This window comes from Myotis nattereri (genome assembly GCF_964212035.1).
Source record: "Myotis nattereri genome assembly, chromosome: 4".
Lineage (NCBI taxonomy): Eukaryota > Metazoa > Chordata > Mammalia > Chiroptera > Vespertilionidae > Myotis > Myotis nattereri.
The window spans coordinates 40,953,857-40,975,820 of record NC_138079.1 but is presented as its reverse complement, the minus strand read 5'-3'; the positions used below and the strand labels follow the sequence as shown (position 1 = coordinate 40,975,820).

The 21,964-nt window shown below is 42.8% G+C and overlaps 1 protein-coding gene across 1 annotated transcript in view; it reads right to left on the bottom strand.

Annotated features, from left to right (window-relative positions):
- Positions 1–7,951: 7,951 nt before the first annotated feature.
- The window catches only part of IQGAP2 (IQ motif containing GTPase activating protein 2), a 268,671-nt gene continuing 254,658 nt past the window's right edge, over positions 7,952–21,964 (bottom strand). The window contains exons 31-36 of the mRNA XM_081088634.1: positions 19,585–19,672; positions 17,321–17,533; positions 16,107–16,267; positions 14,362–14,499; positions 12,763–12,871; positions 7,952–8,885 (exon numbers count right to left, since the gene is read on the bottom strand). Of these exons, the coding sequence (XP_080944760.1) occupies positions 8,772–8,885; positions 12,763–12,871; positions 14,362–14,499; positions 16,107–16,267; positions 17,321–17,533; positions 19,585–19,672 (823 nt within the window). The 3' untranslated portion in view covers positions 7,952–8,771. The remainder of the gene's footprint in view (positions 8,886–12,762; positions 12,872–14,361; positions 14,500–16,106; positions 16,268–17,320; positions 17,534–19,584; positions 19,673–21,964) is intronic.

The following is a 21,964-nucleotide window of genomic DNA, read 5'->3' as shown; positions in this document are numbered from 1 at the left end:
TGAGGCTGGGCGACCCCGAGCCCTAGGGCGCCTGCCCCGCTCCCCCAGGTCCCGCCCAGCGGCGCAGCGAGCCGGGTCTTCCCCGCCCTCCCCGCCCCGGGCTGCCGGCCACTGCCCGACGGGGGAAACCAGACGAGACATTGTTTCCTTTGGGAGCCTTTGACTCGCGCACTCAGTGACTCAGTCTGGCGGGGGCCTTGGAAGTGGGCCCCGCGGCCTGGGCGGCTGCCTCTGGGTCTCTCCTGATCCTCCGGGGAGCAGAGCCGCGTGCAGGCCCCCCAACCCCCGCTCCCCAGGTCAGGAATGCGCCCCAGGGCGCCGCCCCTTAGCCCCGTGCAGAGCCTCGGACCTCAGGCTGAGCGCTGTGGCCCGCTGGAAAATTGGCGACTTAGCTGAAAATCTGCAAGTGACTCATACTGTGGTAATTTAGGAATAGCGGATTTAAAGGTTTAGACTGGAGTGACAAGGTTGCCCCAGGGATGCTTTTTCGGTGAAGGTAGACGTTTCACACGTAGAGCACCTGTTTCACGGGCTCCGTGGCTGCGAGGGCAGCCGCTGCCCCAGCCCGCCCGCAGGCATCGCCCTTTGGCCCCCGCCCCCGGGCCGTTAGGACCACCTGCGCAGCCTTTCCCACGAGAAGAGCAGCTGGGCACCCCCTGTGCCTGGGACAGTCCCTGGCGCCGCCTGCGAGGCGATGCCCAAAGGACGACGTGCCCTGGTGAAGGGGTGCTCCCATTTTCTTGGACCGTCTGTCATGGATTTCATAGAGTTGGGCCAGTTTAGGTCACAGGGCAGGGGACTCTCCCGTTGCCCTCCGGGAGCCCCAGGAGGACGCCGGGCCGGGCCGGCCCGTGGGGAGGAGCACGCCGCTTATTTTGCTTAGAGCGCGTCTCTGGTGAGCGCGTCTCCGACCGACCGCAGCGGGAAGTGGGTCCCCTCCACCCGTCGCTTCTGGGAAAGTTCACCGCAGCCCTTCTCCTCGCAGATGTGCGAGTGTGCGCTGCACCCCGTGGCCGCTAAACTGCACTGAGTCACTGATCAGATTTCTGAGCGTTTTGTAAAGGGAACTGCGCATGGAGAGGGTCATTCCCCACGAGCCCTGACACGGAAACCAGTGAAGAAAATACAGTAAAGATGCTCGTTCTTCCCCACGTCCCCCATCTTCCTCAAAGCACAGCGCCTTGTTGTGTATAGAGGCAGCTGGGTAGGTGACTGCATAACCCAGTGACAGAATGCTGCTTCACAAGTTCCCTCATTCACTTCTCCCGGTAGATGTCAACCATTAAAGTGGTGCATTTCTCCACTCCCTATTAAGGGATACTATTGTCGTCAGTCTTAAGACACCATTGATTTTAAAAAGGATGCCACTGATTTAAAAACTCATCCTTTTCATTTATGTACAAATAAGAAAATATGCTGTCAATTAAACTGTGACATATTGATTGTAAGTAACAGCTCAATTTTAGGATTGTTTAAACATCAAAAAGGGCTTCACAGTGTAAAATATAAACATAATCAATACACTTGGCAAGAGATTGTAACAGATCAAGGATATAAAGTATCTCCACCTGCTCTTCTAAGAACCACATACGTCTCCATGACGGCCACTGTTAAAAGTTTCTGTCCATCATTTAAGATATTGTAACCACATACAGGTATAGGTATCTAAGCATGTAAATCCTTAAAATAAGAATTGAATAATACTCTGGCTACACCACTTAAAAATTTTATGTTTCATTGGTGGAAAATGTTTTTAACCATTTTACAAAACTGTAAAGTTTAAAAGGAATTTTTTTGTTTAGTTATCAGAACAGAATGTACCTCTACTGACCTAAAAGAGGGTTGCTGAAACAATGAAATGCTTAACTTCTTTTTGCATATTAACTACAGAGAATGCCGAGTATAGTTATTTCTCTAAAATAGAGCCTTCATGAATGACCCATTAGGAATGTAAACTGAATCACACAGGCTATGTTATCTCGAGTTGGCTTCTTTAGACTGGGGCTGAAATACAATGAGCAAGGTGGGTGAGTGGTACAGAATGAGGTATGTCCTCTTCACTGTAGGGCAGCGGTTCTCAACCTGTGGGCCGCGAACCCTTTGGCGGTCGAACAACCCTTTCACAGGGGTCGCCTAAGACCATCCTGCATATCAGATATTTACATTACAATTCTTAACAGTCACAACATTACAGTTATGAAGTAGCAATGAAAATAAATTTATGGTTGGGTCACAACATGAGGAACTGTATTTAAAGGGCCAGAAGGTTGAGAACCACTGCTGTAGAGTTTTTTAAAAGAGTGTGGTCTAAATATTTTGTCAATTTCATTATATGTTCTTCAACTCATAAATTATTGGAAGTTTTTTTTTTTTTTTTATGGATGGACTATACTTTATTTAACCGGTAATTATTGGAAGTTTTGACTGGCTTTTTTGTGATTGATTTCTACTTTCTTGCTATGGTCTGTTGGTGACATTCTATTTTCTGTTTGTTTTTTCCCCTCAGACTCTACAAAGTTCTTACAATATTTGTATGCTCTTTAGAGCTTCTTGAAAAAGCTATCGATCTCTACTTCATTTGTTCCATGTCACCCACACAAAAACCTCCTCGCTGCCAGTTTTAGAGCAAGCCTGGGTGGTTTACCCAGGGCAGGCAGTCTCCCCAACCAGAGTGGGTCGCCTCACACTGATACTCCTCAGAAAGGAACTCTCATTTGTATTGGAACCACTTGATGTCAGTTTACGTTTTCTCTGTTTGAACTTGCCTGGCATTAAATAATATGAGTCATTAACTACCCGCTCATAGTGTTTGTGGTATTTAGTAGTGTTTATGAATGAACATGACATGACAATTGTGAGAGTTTTAATCCCAGATGACATGCAAGCAGTTTCTTTTAAACCCACAGATGATCTACCTGCTTCAGGTATTCTCACCACCACTCCTCTATTCCAAGCCCTGCAAGGACAACAGTGTATCTCTCCCAAGAACCTGCCTGGTCATTTCCTTGTGGAAGCTGATGGCAACGATACCAGGACTCAAATGAAATGAAATCAACTTGTATTCAAAGCAGCTGTGTGATACTCCAGATTCAGTGCAGCTATGTCACGTTTGTTTTGCAAGTAAACAGATGGTCTGTAATGAAGTTACAAGCTACCCAGCAGGAGACCTGTTTCTGCCTTTTGCTGTTATAAACCTGCACTGGTATTTTGGGCTTAGCAGTTAATCTCGTAATGGGTCAACGACAGTATTTCCACTAATTACATACTATGGATAGGATGCTAGACTATCCCTACACTTGGGGTGCTAGGTAAAGATCAAGTGAAAAAGCTTTTGAGTTATATAAAGTGAACTTGATATCTTTTACTTCCAGTATCTGTTCATTTTCCTTCTGCATTGGTGAGGGTTCTCCAGAGAAACAGAACCAATATGTAGATATATATGAGGAGATGATAGGAATTGGCTCATGTGGTTGTGGAGGATGCAAAGCCCCACAATCTGCTGTCTGCAAGCTGGAGAAGCTGGTGGCATAACTCTGTGTGAGTTTAAAGCCCTGAAAACCAGGACAGTGACAGTGGAACTGCCAGAGCCCGGAGGCCTGAGAACCAGGAGCTCCGACGTCCAGGGCAGGAAAAGATGGGTGTCCCAGCTCAAGAAGAGAGAGAACTGGCCCTCCGTGGATGGGAGGATGCCTGCCCACATTGGTAAGGGCGATCTCTCCTCAGTCTTCATTCAAAGGCTAATCTATTCTGGAAACACCCTCACAGATCTGAAATAACGTTTTACCAGCTGTCTGGGCACCCCTTAGCCTGCCCGAGTCGACACAGAAAAATGAACCATCACACCTGCCAATGGATTAAAGAGATTTTGCACCCTAAGGAAAATGACAGTGAGACCACCTGTCTCCTCCTCAGCTTGCCTTCGGGACTCCACCTCTGCTCTGGACTCACAGAGGGACTGAAACCGTTTCTGTCCTGCGCGGCTTACAGACTAGTTAAGAGGATTCTATCTCAACCTCTTACTAAGGCCTGGTTTCAGTAACAGAGGCAATAGATTTTTCAAAGCACCGACCAGCAGTAAGACCATCCAATGCTCACTAGACTCTCTCAAAATATAGACAACTTTCACCACTTAGAGTTCTGTGGTTTGCCTCTTGGGATGTTAGAGTACCACCACAAATCCCTACTAAACCGCAGTCCAAGACATAAAACGTACATCATGAGTAACACCTCTAATTACTACCCAACCACACACACATTATGGTTCTGTTTTTTCAGTGACATAAGGGAGTGGTGAATGTCAGAAAACTGAATTGTTCTCTTTATTCCAGCGTGCACTGGTTTTCCCTCTCTCGGAGATCACCAGAGCATATCCTTGGAGAGGGTGTGGGAGGCAGTTAGACGTGAGCAGAGAAAGCATGATGGGCCAAGTGCAGAAGGGCACCAGGACGGAAAGCCCCAGGTGCCTAGCAACAGGCAAAACTGGGAAAACAAGGACCTCTCCCCCAGGGTAACCTTTCTCACCCCAGCATTTCACTGGTTTCATGCGGTTAGGACCCGCCCCTGACCTTTCCCCACTGGCACGCGGGTTAGTCCCCTTACGGGGGGAACTGACAAAGGGGCCTGAGAACAGCCCATAAGCATTAAGCCCCCACAGAAATGAGGTTCTGACCTGCATCAAGCACAGCTAGGCCTCAGCTGTGTCTCAGTTCCAGGTCCAGAAAAGCAGCAAAACCAAACGAGGGAAGCCGCGGCTGACATCAGGACCAGCTGCATTGACTAATGATCCCCAGCCCTGGTGCAGACCATCAGTAGAGATCACGACTTTGAAGGACACGCCTGGGAAGCTGATGAATGTTCTATTGGAATCCTCTCCCGAGACCTCTGGGATAAATACCCTCAAGCCAGAGGACCCGGGTCAGCTCTTTCTATGGAGCGCACCTGTGCCTGTCCCCGCCCCATCCCCCAGGTGTTTTCCTGGTTTCTCCTAAGCTCCTTTTTTTTTTTTTTTTGCTTTTGTAACAGGTTTCCTGAGTCCATTTCTTCTATAGCTTACTTCTACCGCTCACTTCTTCAACCTCTGTGACTTTCTAAGCAAACTCTCTCTCATAGTTTGAGTCTTGGCTCTGAATTCTTTTTATTTTCAATTTTGTAATTGATTAAGGTATTATATATGTGTCCATATCCCCCCTTACCCCTCCCCCCGCCCCACCTGAATTATTTCTTAGCCAGAACTTAAGTACCAAGGTTGCTGGATCGAGGTTGCTGGCCCGAGGTCTGGTCTGACTCCACGTGTCTGACAATGGTGTCGTTTTCACCACCACCAAAGGGAAGTTGAGTTTGCCACCCCACAATATGCCTTTTGGGATATTGATTATTTTAAGTTGGTTATTTTTAAGAAACAAAAAACTAAAAGAACCTTCCCGCTTACCTGCCGAAAGGAATTCAGATAGAAACCTGCCTCAAAAGAACATCTCAGCTTAACCTGAACCAGTGGTGCAGACAGGAAGGAACCCAGCAGCTGTTTGATAAACTCCGCCTCTGTGCCCATTGTTTCCCAGTGGCCCCAGCAAGAGTTTGTTTACCAAACATCTGCTCTTTCTTCTCTCTCCGTGAACGGTCTACTTCCTCTTCGAAGTCCCAGACTCCTGCCTTCCTCTCCTTAGTCCAGAACAGTGTATAAGCTTCAACTGCCCAATTTGCCTTGGTGTCCCCTGTTCTTAGGGAACCACCAAAGGAAAATTATTTTTCTTCCCTCATAGTAGCCAGAGTTCTCCTAAAGTCTGTTTTGCCTTTTTACATCCAAGGGGCTAAAAAGTAGCGTTCAGGGGAGGGTGGACCCTCTGTACCTTCAGACCAAAGGCCGTTTTTCTAACAGTGGAAACATGAGAAACACACATCAAAACAGGAGTAAGCTATGTAAAGATCAAGTTACTGTTCCAATTGCCAAGTGGAGGAAGCTGGACAAGGATAGTAAAATGTACCACCCCAAAATATGCCTCTTAGCCAAGTCTTACCTTTAGCTGATTATTCTGAAACTACAAACACAGGAGAAGCTCGGAGGACAGAGTAGAAGTCACCCTTTGGTAAGGGAACTTACCTTAGAAAGGGGGCCTCTTCCAGGAGGAGAGCTCTTATGAGACCACGGTCTCAACGGGGGACATCCACATGGCAGGGCAGCCTTGGCTTCCTCTCTTACCTCCCACCAACTGCCCCCTCCCGCTGCACATGTGGCATACAGGCTAATAAACTTCTATGTGTTTTCTGCTGCTAGTGTGTTTTTGTTTTTGTAGGGGATCTCAGCCTAGAACTCAGAAGGGTAGAGGGACAATTGTTTCTCCTCCCTGCATCGATCAGGAGCCCTAGCTCAGGGTTATAAGGAACAACTGTCCCTGGTTTGGGAAGTGGCTCCCCCCTCCTGGAAGAGGCACAGTCTCCGTGCCTCCACTGGCTTCTTGTTCATGCTCCTCCTCTTCGAATGCTTTCTCCTCTGGGTCACCCATTCACCAGCCTTTGGTAATATCCTGAAAAATAACCTCATCTGGGGGCCAATAGCGAAAACAGTCACAGCTTTCCTTGTAGGGCTTGGCAATACACAAAGATCTTTATTCATACAAATAACACTCAAGCAGGTCACTCACTGTTAGAATAAGTTAACAAGCCCCTTTTATTATTATTATTATTATTATTATTATTATTATTATTATTATACATTTGTAATTGTTTTCAGGGAGAGGGAGAGGGAGAGATAGAAACATCGATGAGAGAGAAACATCAATCTGCTGCCTCCTGCACCACCCCCTACTGGGAATCGAGCCCAAAACCTGGGCATGTGCCCTGACCAGGAATCAAACCAGCTATCTCTGGGTGCATGGGTCTACACTCAACCACTGGGCCACACCAGCCAGGCAACAAGCACCTTTTAGAGAGGCTACAAAAGTTAGCTTTTGCCTCCAGATATCTTTCCCTAATTTTGGCTTTTACCATTTATCCACAAAAAGTCCTTTCTGCAGCATGAACAAGGAAGCTTCACCTACCTCCTACTATCCCGCAGCTCCTGTTACTCAGCTAATACTGGCTGTAGGGGAAAGGGAAGTTTATTCTCAAGGTGAAACTTAACTGTTCATTTGATTCCTTTTACAGAAGTTTGTATTAAGGTTAATGCAACAACAACAATGAAACACACCCACAAATTGATGAGACAATGAGCATTGTTTTGAAGTGTTTATCTTTTTGTCAAAAATATGTATAGCCTGAAACAATCACTAAAGTAGCAGATTCTACTTTTTAAAGTTTTGATTTTCCAAATTCTATTGGTTTAATACTGAATGTTCATTTGTGCCAAGTGTGCAAAAGCTAGCCCATTTTCTCAATATTTGGTAATCTCTGTTGAAAATAAAGCCTGTTGAGTGAATGAACAGAATACGAAGTGTCAGGGAGGTTCCAACCCGAAAGTCTGAATTAGTTTTGTGGTGGAGACTGCTAAACTGTCCCCAGGAATCACTCTCCCTTTTAATAATAGAACCACTGCCCTCTGTACCCCAGGTTCTAACTGGGGACCTGGCTGCCTAGTTAGGGACCATATGTCCCAGCCTCTCTTGCAGCTAGCTCTGGCCACATGACTAAAGTTTTGTTTGGTCAATGGATATAGGCAGAGGTGACATGTGTAACTTACAATGCTCGCCCTGGACTTCTTCCCCTCTTCCTGCTGGCCAGGAATCAGTGACAAGGACAGAGCCGGATCCCGGGAAAGCCTTGGAGGTACTGAATTTGAGAAAAACATCTATCTTGTTTCAACCACAGGGTTTTGGATCTCTTGGTCACAGCAGCTTACTCTGTACCCTAATGCATACAACTATAGGTGTATTCCCTCTTTCCCTGATAAGCCCCACCACGAAACTTCTCCACTAAACTGTTTGGATTTATTGAAACAACTAAAAAGCCAAATTAATGAATTCAGTAACATTTATTTTACATGAAACAATTTTCAAAGAATACATTTAAAAACCATCTAAATACTGATTTTATTGCATTACAAAAATTGAGAGGCACAATTGAAGTATTCAAATAAATTGTGAAGGGTAGAGGTGGGGGCCTAAGAATCGCTATTCACGATGTTCTTTAGTCACTTACAGGCTCTGGGTACGAGAGTCTTTACCATGAGGCACTAGTGCACGTCATTTAGTAGGAATAAATCACATAAAATATATACTTTTATACAGAAAGTGTTATTGTCACCTTCAATTACTTATAAAAACTTCATTTAAAATTGCACAAAAGTTCTCTTTAAAATTGATAACTCCCAGAAGACAGGGCTTAGAACTAAGTATCTGTCTAAATAATTCAATACAAATAATTAGGTTTCCATTTCTTCACAGATTAAAAACAAATCTATGAAGAATTACATTATTCAAATGGGACACTTAAAATTTTTTCATAGGAAAATAGGTTTACACATTTGTCCCTAGTCAGGTAAATTCATTTCTCCCTACTTTAACACAAATCACAGAATGTCCAAAGTTTTAAATCAGAGTACCTATTCCACAGTATAATGTGGAAGTGTTTACATTAATTCGTTTTGTGTGTCATTCTAGTATAGTATCAAATTATCAAAAAGGCACAATGGGTACATTCTTCGGAACAGTTTTGGTCTTTAAAAAAAAAAATCACACGTTTATGAGCAGTGATTCCAATCATGTTTAAAAACAAAAATACGAAACAGATTCATTTCCCGATCCAGGTGATACCGAATCCACGAAATTTCTGCAGGCACTTCACTTTCCATAGAATTTCTTGTTCAGCAGGTATATGAGAAGGTTTACATTCACTTTAACCTTATCAAACATTTTCATTACAGCTACTCCTTCATATTGCATCTCAAGTAAATCCTGAAATTTAAGGAACATCATTAAATCTCAAACTTGACATTTAGCACATTTAAAAAACATTCCAGAACAACTTGTTGACAAAAATAAGATTCAAGTGACCTAATGGCCTAGGTAGGGGTTCTTATACTTTAACGTGTGTCAGAATCATCTGGTTAAAACAGGGGCTAGTTAAAACATGCTGGGCCCCACACCCAGGAATTCCTGATTCTGTAGCTCTGGGGTGAGGCCCCAATATTTGTATTTTAACAAGTGCCTATTCATGATGATTATATTTTTGGGCCAGGTACCGGGTACCGTACTTTGAGAATCACTTACCTAAATGAAAGGAAATAGATTTTTAGAACTGATAAAGACCATTGGAAGAAAACCATTATGATTAAGTTAATTTAGATATATAATTTTAATTTTTAATTGAAAAATTCGAAACCAATGTTCCAGCAAGATGGGGTATATCCTTTAGAACAACAGTGTTTTCTAAAGTGAACTGAGCAACACAATTCATTAAGGAGTAAAAAGAATATTAGAGAACTATTTATTTTGTTTACTTTTTAAACATTTAAATTTTGTATATATTTTATAAAGTATATTTTTAGTATAGTGATAGATGCAAGTATACTTTATAAATAAATATGTACAAATGGGGTGAGATGATCATGCTATTTATTTTTGAAGTTGTATGATTGAAACTTGGAGACCTGCTGTACAAAGTTAACTCCTTCTGACCCGGACTACTTCTGTTCCTATACTGAGAACAAGCCCTCATTCCCGTCAGTCTATCATTCTGTGTTCCCCTGCCACCATATAACGAAGAAAATAAACTCACCTGCTAAAATTCCTAACTGGGTCCCACCAGCCATATGCATGAGACTAAGCAGTAACATTTCAAAATACACAGGACAGGAGACCTTTGCCAAACAGAACTGCCCCGGACTAATACCCAGGTCTCATTTCTTATTTCTAGCTTTGGAAATTTCTTGGTTCTTAATGATAATGTCTTATGTCTAGTGCTGGAAATTTCTTTCTTAATGATAATGTCCTATGTCTAGCTCTGGAAATTTCTTGGTTCTTAATGAAAATGTCTTAAGGAAGGCCACCTGAAGAAGTTGAAATAATTTTTGAGAGAACTTGGCTCTTGTTACCTTCCTCCTCTACTTCTTCGATTACCTCCAAATGCACTCAACTAAACCCTTACATTATTTAGGTATGCGTCTGAGATGGAAATTCCATAGGGAACTGAAGTTCTTTCATCAAGAATGCTTTTACCTACTAAAGTGTACTGGTGGTTCACTCTTCCTTTGGGAAAGGCAAAGTCTGTTCATCCAAATCTCTTAGAAGAGAAATCAATAGAATTAAGTTGAGAAGGAATGGCCAATGCAGGGGAATTAGCTGGGCCCCCCAGGTGGGGAGCAGAGAACATATAATCATTACACTTGCCATTGGAAGACCAGATTTTAGTCTTAGCTCCACCATTTGCTATACTGTGATCTTGCAGTGTCACATAACCTCTGTTTCCTTGTGTGTAAACTGAGGGTAACACTCTTAACCTCACTGGAGAGTTACTGGGCATATGAGATCAAGGTATCTGCACACCCTTTTCTTGTCAGGATCGGCTGGAACCTGTGAGAGAGGCAGCGGAGCAGAGCAATGAAGACCGTGGACTCCAGCTGCCCCTTCCCTAATCAGCTCTCTGCACCTCTGTTCTTCAACTGGGGAAGGGAGAATGCCAACCCTGCAGCCTCAGTAAGCACAAGCCATTATTTGTATAAGCAGAACATCTTCATGTAAATCTCACCCTCCTGTTATGTATATAGCCTATAGCTATAGGATATAACCTTTAGGAACTAAGGGAAGAGTGGGCTGAAGTAAACCTAGACACAATGCTACACGGCGTCTTCCTTGGACCTGTTAGAAACTTCTTTTTTTGTTAATCCTCACCTGAGGATATTTTTCCATTGATTTGTGGAAGGGAGAGGGAGACACACACAGAGAGAAACATCGATGTGAGAGAGACACATCAATTGGTTGCCTGCCGCATGCACCCTGACTAGACCCGGGGTTGAGCCTGCAACTGAGGTAAGCACCCTTGACTGGAATTGAAACCGAGACCCTTCAGCCTTTGGATCGACGCTCTACCCACTGAGCGAAACCAGCTAGGGCTGTTAGAAACTTCTTGACTCAGAGTAAAGATCTGGCCATCATGTTTCTCTTGGTAATTCACTTGATAATGTGATTGTTTGAAAGCTATACATATAGAAGCCCGACTTTATGTCTGACAGCTAATATATGTAGGGCCAGCTCCTTGGACATTCATCCTGTGCAGGGTTTCATCATCAGAAGGGCCCTGTACTTTAATGTGCTGCTGCCATCATCTTGAAATTCTCAATAATTATAAAAACGAATATTATTTTCAGTTTACATCGAGCCTTGCAAATCTTATAGGTGGTCTTGATGATATGGTAATGACTTTAAAAATCTGGGGCTTATTAGCTAAGGAGTAACATTTCACAATTATGTGGATAAATGAATGGTATGAATAGCTGATCCCACTGCATACTAAATCGTTAACAAAATTTGGTGTTTGCACCCGTGTTCAAAGGAAATGGCATGGAATTTCTGAGGCCTTTCTAAACAGGGGTCTCTTGGTCACTTGGCATTCATCCGTCCAGTTGATATTGATTGGTCTTGGGTCCTTGCCTGCCTGGCAATCCCATGGTATGTCTGCCATCTCTGGAGAAGAATCAGCAACCAAAGAGCATTCTTTTCTCTTCCCATATTTGTCAAAGTGTTAGATGGATACAGTTAGTGATATTTAAATTCAGTTAGAAAACAATACTGTTTATTTAAGTATACTTTTCATAATTACATAGAGTCTTTTATTTTTCTCTCTATACTCTAATTTACTCCATTATCTCATTGTTTTTATCATGCCCATTTAGCTCCCATTTTCGTTTTAAGTTACAAGAAGGCTAGATAGCAAAGAGGGCTCTGGTATCTGCTCCCTGGAGGGAGGTAATGTCAGGGCTCTCAGGGCTGGGCTGGGCTGGGCAGGCAGTGAGGCTGGGACCTACATCATGCCCAGGGGCTTGTCAAGATGATTCATGTAGAATACCTGAAAACCATTTCATACAAGTAGTTTGGGACCCAGGTAAATAGGCGTCATTGCCATTTAAAAATTCTTATACAAAAAAGAAAACTCACTCATTTCTCTAAATTGATTCTGTGCTAAGAATTAAAACGTTGGGAGCAGAAGAACTTAAATGTTTGGTTGTACCCTCCCTTCATTTTTGGAGACGGGGACACACAGACTGGGTTTCTCCGTTTCTGTTCAAGTCTATTTGGCTTAAATGTAGTTCGTATGAGAAAATAACAAGCACTCGGACGGCAAATATCATTTTTCTATTTATAGTGACCTGTTTTGCACAAAGTTGTTCATTCATATGACCCCAAACAAATGAACAGATTTAAGAAACATGTAAAAACACTCGAGGACGGAGGAGGGAGGAGGGAGGAGGGAGGAAGGAGGAGGAAGGAGGAAGGAGGAGAATTGCAAATGGAAAGCTCCAATCCTGGGCACATTCAGTCTTAGAAAGAAGTGTAAGTTCCTAATAAAAGGAAACTCTCCAGCCTCCACCTAATAGCTCCGAATGCTTTCCTACTATTCTCTACTCTACGCTTCAAAATGGAAACATGGTTTTACCACCTAAAAGCATTTTAAATTCCAATAATTTGAAAAATCACAGCCTTTAAAAAATAATCGATGCATCCAAAGCTAATATTGGCTAATAAGGCTGACACTGGCCTTCTTTGCTGAAGTTCATTGTCATCGTGAAGAGGCAATTTCAGGGCTCACCCTCCGTTCTCAGAAATCCCAGCTTACCTGAATATTGAGCTGCACCTTTTCCATCTCCACGCCCAGGAATTTGGATTTGACATCGAAGATGCCCACGTCTTCAGTGGATAAGATATCAAATGTAACGTTTTTAAACCTAATGAAGAAAGGGACAGTCACACAGGTGGAACTACAAATACATGCTTACAGCTGAAACACATTAACGGAATCCTCAGTTATCATTCTCAGCGAATGGTCTAAGTCATCCCAAACCCGCCATCCTTTCCCCCATTCTGCTCACCAAAACGATGCTTCATGGCTCTTGTTGAGGTAACTCATAGAGCACCGGAGTAGGTGTTTTATGACAAAAGAAATGCAAAATATGGTCCTTGCTCTTAAAGAGCATACAATATAGTTGGAAATACAGGGGATTCGCAGAATATGAGAACTGAATATTGACTTATAGCACTGACAGGCTAGTTAAGTATTTCAGGGGGTAAATTTTATAGGAAGAAGCATTTTCTCTGAGTCAGTGCAGTCAGGAGGTTTGATGGGAGAAATGGAATAGAAGCCAGGCCCTGAAGGAAGGTGAGGAGTTAGGAGCAGTGAATCTGGCTTCCCTCAGACAAAGAACAAGGGAGTGATGGGGCATCAGGTTCATGGTCCCTTTATATTTTTGTTTTTAATTAAGTTTATTGGGTTGACATTGGTTAATACAATTATGTAGGTTTCAAGTGTACAAGTCTATGATACATGACCTATATATTGCACTGTGCTTACCACTCAAAGTCAAATCTCCTTCTGTTAACATATGTTTGACCCTCTTTACCCTTTACTACCTCCTGGATGCCTCTTTCCCTCTGATAGCCGCCATACTGTCATCTGTGTCCATGCCTTTTTGTGTTTGTCTTGTTTGTTCATTTGGTGCTTTCCAGATCCCTTCAAAACGGAAAACCTGATGGCACCTGGGGTGGGGATGCAGAGGGTGTGGTTTTCTCCTCCATGCCAAAGGCACCCCCTAATAGCATGGGGCTGGCGTGTCAGACCCAGGCGTTGGCACACAGTCCGTGGCTTTGAAATTAGAAAGGCACTATTTTCCAATGGTAAGTCATCTAATTCAGGGGTCCTCAAGCTTTTTAAACAGGGGGCCAGTTCACTGTCCCTCAGACCGTTGGAGGGCCGGACTATAGTTTAAAAAAAAACTATGAACAAATTCCTATGCACACAGTGGCAGGAAAAACACCCAGTGGGCCGGATAAATGTTTTCGGTGGGCCACATGTGGCCTGTGGGCCATAGTTTGAGGACCCCTGATCTAATTTATCGAGACCAGAAGGCAGCCTTCATTCTCACTGCTATGACTCCGTTCTTTCGGAGGGATCAGGGAGGCTGGCAAATCCAGACACGCTGGCCAGGCCATGGGAAACACAACCTGATAAGCCCTTCATACAACCCACCAGATGCTCAAGGCCGGCTGGGAAGACTAGAGATGACAATACATGTATCTCCCCATCACCTGTCACCAAGGGTAAGCCTTGACAGACCAAATGAAGCTCTCCTCTAAGGCCACAGGAACCCAAGGAATGTGAGTGAGATGTTAGGGGCGGTTAGAGGGTGCGTGTTCTGTGCGGATTCCAGATCACACTCACTGGTTGGTCTGCAGGTCGTCGATGCCCAGCAGCACACCCTTCTCATGCAGCTTTGCAGCCGTGTACCTCACTGGCTTCGCCCTCTTCATCCCCTTGGACTCTCCTTTCCCGTCTACTTTAATTGACCGCCGAGAATTTCTAGCAAAAGAAGAACAAGCTGTCTGTCATCATGATGGCAAACCCGGATGTTTCTGGCAATGCAATAACCATGCCCCAGGTGTACACCACTGTGCAGACCTGGCCCCCATGGCCCCGGATATGCAACTTTCTATTTTGTGGTAGAAGGCGACAATTTTCCCCGTGCAGTAAAACCTCACTATGCACTGCTTAAGGGGAAACTATTTTCAAAGTGACGGAGTCTGAATTACAGACTAATATTTTTCATAAAACTTGCACTCTATTTTTCAGACATCTCGAAGCGGCCCTATTAAGTCATTTTGCAAGCAGCGTTGGTGCAATCACATGAACTGTGTACTCCTGAGTAAATGTATCCCTAGGGCTGCTTTAATTCCTTCAACAAATACTCTGTAGCCAGCACTGTTCTAAGAGCTTTATAGGTATTGCCTCACATTTGCAAGATTAACATTTCCATAATGCTCTGAAATAAAATTCCTTTCTTATATGCTATTCCACATAGCTCTGAGGCTGGCACTCCTCATTCACCTTTACATGAGACACCTGGGGCTCCAGAGAAGTTCATCGGACAGGTTCAAGATCACACAATGTGCGAGAGAATCAGAACCCAAATCCAGCTCATCTGGCTGCAGAGCTTGTAAAATGCCTTCAAGTAGTTTAGTCTGTAATTCAAACTGAAGTCTGACATAGTCTGCAATAAATATGTAAAGAAAACCTCTAACATTTCTTAAGTTTCTAAAACTTCTAATATTTCTACTGAATATTAACTTGACCAACTTTTTCCTCCCAGGGATAGAGTAAAAGTAATTTACAGGCCACAAGCAAATGAATTAAAATTCAGAACTAGTGGGGCCCACATGAGTGTGGCTGATATTTGGTTATTTCCCTTAATCAAGCTTCTAAGATTAATGGAATATATTTTTCCCTACAGAACCATTTCCTACTGTCAGGTTGACAACAACCATTACACAAAAATACTGTATTATCTTTTTAAAAGGGTAATTAAAATTTTATTAAGTACTGACCTTAGTCTAATGATAAGAATAATTATGAACAAATAATACTCATTAAAAATAGCTATAATGCATATCGAAAATCTATGCTATGTATGCTAATGGATAACAGAGAACTGCCAAATTTTGTCTTTTGTATAAATAATGATTTTTTAAAACCTCTAAGCAATTTAAAATCATTAGGCTGCTATGCAATTAGCAAATATCTGGTGTTATCTAACATTACCAAGAGTATAAATTGTTTATTGTAAACATTCCAAAAAACAAGAGTAGGCTTTATTTTTTATAAAAGTGCTTAAAAGACATTTTTGACTAAAAAAGACAAAAAAAAATAATGAAAGTTCTTCCCCAAGTGTTAAAGCTAAGCTACTTTAATTTCAGGTATAAAATTATGCTGATGGGGAATTACAACATTTCTAAATTCAGTCCTGACTTCTTAGTTCACAGTGCCAATTCATAAAATTGAGATTCTAGTTTTTGGTTATAAAATAAAGCAAAAAGATGCTTCCAAACCCAACCCAACAGCGCAAGACTATAAAAGAATTGACATCCCATATAACTTATGACATTGCAAGTGAATATATGATTTTAACTTACTTTATTTTTAAGTTGTCTAAGCAAGTCTTTATGTAGGTGTCATAATAATTAACTTGCTCTTCATAAAATGCTGCCTTCTCGTTAAGTGCTTTCAAGGTCTGCTGCAGTTTGGCCAATTCAGCTTTTCGAAGCTTACGATAGATTCTTTGATTTCGAATATCCTAAAACAAGTAAAAGCTATGTGAGATTTAAGCAGAAGTGAGCTTTATAATCTTGCCAATTTGAGACAAGATGAGTATCAAGTATCAAACCGGAATTTGTGACTGTTAACTTGTTGTTTATCTCAGTGACTTTATTGTAATCTCTCACACCCTTCCCTCTTCACTTCTGAACTGGCAATTGCCCATGTTTCACTTTAAGAGAGTTGCTAAGGTTTATTTTTTTTCTTGATGGAAAAGCAAAGAAGCATTGGTTTCTCTACTACACATTCTCAAAGAGAAAAATTTCCCACCCAGAGCTACAGAAAGAAGCACTGCTTCCCTTGAGTCATCTGCTGGGAGAAAACAGCCACTGCCAGAACTGACCATGATGTTCCACGGAAGCACGGAGCTGAGTGCACTTCCCTCCCAGAAGTAAGAAATGTTTTTCTCTGGTCACGTAACTGCTCTTAACCTCTAGACCCATTTTAAAGAGCGTGTGTGGATAAAAAGAATGAAATGTCCTTTGAACCCAAATATCCTTTGAAACCATATACTTTCTTATCCTTGGCAAACAGATCTCAGCCAGTTCCTGTGATGTTTCCTTGCACTAATTTGAGAGCCTCTGCTCAGGAAGTTTCTCAACTGTAAAAATACGGGATGAGAAAACAGAAGCTAACCTTTAAGTCAGAACTGCATTTAGAGGCACATTTTCAGTGACGTAAATTTACCACCTCAGTAGCAGGTCCTAAGAGCAAGTGGGCAATAAGACAACTAACAGCTCCAGAGAGAACTCTCCTAAAAGGGTCACCTTGGGACCAGGAGGTATTGCTCAGAAGATGAAACGTGTCTATTACATTTCCGGAGCATTTATTTCTGGTATGTGTCAACTCTTATACTGACTTGGGGGAATTATGATCATTATTAAAAGTCATCAACTGCTTTGAAACCTTAACAATCTGTAATATTGACCATGGCATATACAAGTATGAATCCCTCGTGTCACCTCCCAGATCGCTCAGTATGTGACCCATGGTTAGCAAATGTCTGCTAAGAAAGAATATTATTTCCAAAAACCTTGGCAATCTCATTGAGAATGTCCTGGTATTTATTTGTGGATGACATGTGTCCCATCTGTTCCAATGTCCGAAGATTCCTCTGGATTTTCCTCTTCTTCTGCTCAAGGGGCAGCTGTGCATCTTCCATCATAGACTGCCCATCCTTCATTTCTTCTGGAGCCTTGGAATCTTTAATTGCACGGCTCTCCATGTCCGTGGCATGAGCTGTTTCCTGAAAAGCGAAAAATATCAAGATGTTGCTTTTTCTCTGACTCCCTAATCCCACAGATTTAGAACCTGCACAAGGCAAGCAAATGTCAAAATGAAAGAAGTCCTCAAACCAAAGTCCAGAGACCAGATGTGTTCTTCATGGGTCTTGAGGTAGGTCTTTGGGAAGGAATTACTTCACCTTTTTGAGAAACATAGCAGTGGTGTCAGGCCTTCTGGGGACAAAGTCCAATAGCTACTTTCCTGCTAAGGTGACAAATCGCTCTCATCATGGACATAATACAATGGATAACTGATATTTGTAATTCCCTGGATGGAAGGATTAGAATTCCTGGATAGTCCAGTAGAAGAAATTAAAACTAAATTACCCATGAAAACAACAACACACACGGCTGTGAGAACTCTGAACATGCAGAACTCAGCTACACCCTCACGCATCAGCCCTATTTATGGAGGTTCATAAGCCGAGAAGGCAGTCAGAGACTGAGAGAATCATTCTCAAACTTCCATCTCTGAAAAAGTTACAGGCTTTCTTTGAACCAAAGGGAATAAAAATATTCTAGCAAGTGGTAAGTTCCTAAATAAACGATAAGTAAATGAATGAATGTAATTTGGATAGTTTTAAAAAACAGTAATAAAAGGGACTGCAATCTTTCTATTTCATTGTGCTAGACAATTGACTGACATAGTAGATAAAGTCTAAGGACACAAATGTTATTAGACACACAGTGCACAGGTCACCATTATGGGCACAGGAACAATTTACCAGGCCGGCAGTAAACAGCAATAGTAGCTGTAGCAGCCAACATTATTGAGCACTTAATACGTGCCAGATATTATTCTACCCTCTTAACATGTTTTAACTCATTTATTCCTCTCTGTGAATTGGTACTATTATTATTCTTCCCATTTTACAACTGAGGAAAGCGAGGCACGGAAATATTTCTAGGTGCCTAGGGTTACACAGCTAGGAGGTACAGAGCTATACTTGACTTTGGGAGTCTGTGTTCTTAGTGACTATGCTACATTTGGGAAAAAATGAAATATGAATAAAGACTAAAATTCTCATATTAAATTAGTAGGATGTTCTACCTACATTGCTTTAAAAATATCCATACATTAACCAACATCAGATAACTTTATTTTATATTTTTAAAAACTGTGACAGAATGATTTCTTGGCAACCAATTTAATTAGGAATGACTCAGGAAGATTATGTGTAGTTCTTCTATGAAAGAACTAATTAAATAATTTTGTCAATGTTTGTTTAGGGAGTGGCAATTATTGATACTAAAGCAACACTGAAATTAATTCAGAACTAAACAACATGCATTTTTATGTTTTTCTTTTTTAAGCCTCACCTGAGGATATGTTTATTGGCAGGGAGAGAGTGAGAGACAGAGAAACATAGGTAGGTCGGCTCCCATACGTGTCCCAACTGGGGATGGAACCCGAAAACTTTTTGGTGCGTGGGATGACGTTGGAACCAACTGAGCCACCTGGCCAGGGCACTGATGCATTTTAAAAGATGCCGATAAAGATTTTAATGCAAGATTGTTATGACACTTCAGTTACTTACACCAGGATAATGGTACCATGACCCAACAGGCTCAAGACGTTTGCTTCTGAAGAATTCGAAAAGTTTTAATGTGAGACACTTCGTTTCTTCGAGTTAGCAAACATAAAATATGAAAGGTATTTGTCTACATCCTATCGACCAGAACTCTCTCTTAACTGACTTATCCGCTTAGCTACTGACTAATAAAGTTTATGATGAATATTCAGATGCTTTGAAAAACCCAGAACTATCTTCCTAGTCCAGGACAAAATTACTTTCAGCCTAAATTTAGTGCTGCATTTTCTACTTCCTTGATTCTCCATATGGATTTCCTATACAGCTGAACTCAGTGGGCCAGAGTAATAGATAAAAATTCCTTACTTCCAAATCGTTTTAGATATAGTTGCTCTGAGATAGTTGTAAACATTTGGCATGAAGATTAATAAAATGAACTCATATCTATGGTACTTGTTATTTTACACTCAAAGACCAATTACCTGTTGTGTAGTTGCGGGTGTCTCTAAGATTTCTGTCAATGTGTTTCCTGGTTGGTTCCGGATCACATCAATGATCAGTTTTTTGGTCCTTTCAAAACAGAGAGAGAAGAGACAGACTCAGACAGTAGCCCTAAGGTACAGAAATCTGCTTCTCCGAGGGAGTGCACAACACATACAGAAATAAAGCTTCAAAGATAATCCTTTAAATAACACCGTCTCGCAGAAATTCACCACATCTGCTCTAAGGCTCCGGAAAGTTTGTGAACGCCTGATAATCGAAGCCTGGATTTTCTATGCCTGATAGAGTAGGATTACACTGTCAGTAACATGGGCACAAGTATGCCGAACGATTCCTTATCTAAATATTTTTCCTCCTTTTTAGACTGAGGCTACTTTTTGTGGAGGAGGAGGAAAAAGTGCTGCTGATCTGGCTGCTACCACAGAGGGTGCGGGAATGACACCTAACATCCCCCTTTCCTGACTTCAATAACTTTAAAACTTCGGAGCCTGTTGAATACATTGCAGGACTTTAGAAGCCAGCCCAAGGGCTATCTCTCCTGCTCTGAGAAAGTTCTGAAATGGTTGGAAGGCCAGTGTGAGCAGGCGCCCTGTGTGGGCTGTGGGAGGAGGTTGGGGTGGGAGTGGGGGAACATGGTTTGTCTGTTGGCCGACACAGCAGCCGGGTGTTGAAGAACCTCTCATCTGGTGGAGGAACTAACAGACTGGCTTGGGTTCTTGTCTTCAGGTGGTGGAGAATCGAAGAGCTGCTCAGTAAAGAGTTAAGACCTAGAAAACTCCTCTGGAAGTGCCTTCTTTATGGTATTCGGCCACCCCGTCCTAATTAAAGATCAGGTTATGTAATTATGTACACGGATCTATAATAATAAAGGTGAAATATGCTAATTAGACCCGATGTCCTTCCGGACGACCTTCTGGATGAAGCCGCGGTGGTGGGGGCCGAGGCTGACTGAGGCAGCCGCCGTGGCGGTTGGGGGCCAAGCCCCTTGCACAAATTTCGTGCACCAGGCCTCTAGTTTTAACATAAAAGGCAAATGGTCAAGTTGGCTCACTTTCCCCTAAGTGGGGACAGTGCTACTGGATACAGCGTCCCTTCCAAACAAAGGAAGCAAGGGAAGTTGCCTGACGTTACAAACAGGTCTAGTCACTGTCTGAAATTTCACTTTTCGTGCGGTCCTACGGTTGCATTGGACCTCAGTTCTTCAAAGGCATTACATGGTCTCACTGGACGCTGAACTTCTCAACTGCAGCAGGAAATGTTCACACAGCATGGACAATGGAAACGAAAACAAAACCACATTCACGGTCCAAAGCATCGGGCAACTGCTCGCAAACGACAGAAGAAACCCTCCAAGTTAATTCCAAACATGTTATTTTTGAAAATAGGGTAAAATCCAATAAGACATCTGTAAACATCATTTTTCTCATTTCTAACTTATTGCAAGTCTGTACGAGAAGAATGATCACAGCCATTTCCTCTGGCCCATGACCCTTCCCTGCTGGGGATTTATGGGCTGTCTGGGAGTGCACAGATAAACACGCTGCCAAGAGTCAAAGGTGGGCACCCAGCTAATTATAGCCACGTGGGAGATGGCGCTGTTCCTGAGGCCGCCGTGGCTCCCCACACAACCCCTCCCCCCAATCAGCATTATAACTGTCTGAAACAGGAACATCGGGTTAAAAATAAAACCTTTGGATGATTTTAAAAGCACACACACAGTGACATTTCTTATTTAAAGTAATATTCTAGGAACTACTTAATGATATATGCTTCCAGGAAACTCCCAGCTCATCTCTGCAGAGAAGCTATCTATGACCGAAATGACTGGGGCCGCTCAAGCGTGCCCGCCAGGGCTAACGAATGTTTATTTGTCCAGGAGATGCTGGAAGATAAGCTGCCCATACAGCCTCCCTTTCCTTCGACGCCTGCTGTATGTCAGGCCTGTGGAATCCACTGCCAAGTTCTAACCCTGACATCTTACATGGAAGTAGCCATCCATCCAGCTTCATGATGGGGACTCACTACCCCCCCCCCCGCCCCCCCACCCCGTATGCCTACTGGTTAAGAACACGGGGATGAGACAGATCTGGGGTCAAATTGGGGCTCCCGTGACTTGTGTGCACTTGTGCGAATTATATTATCCCTATACTTAAAAACCCCTGATATCATGGGAATCTCCCTGAGAACTGATGCAAGGAGTAAATGAAGAGCTTACGTAAAGCCCTTCGTTCGCTGGGGTCTGACATGTCGCAAGCACATGTCGCATGCCCCCCAACACGGCAGCCACTGGCCACCGGGGCACCTGAGCCCCTGACCCGTGGCAGGTCCAAACGGAGGTGTGCTGCCAGTGTGAGACATACA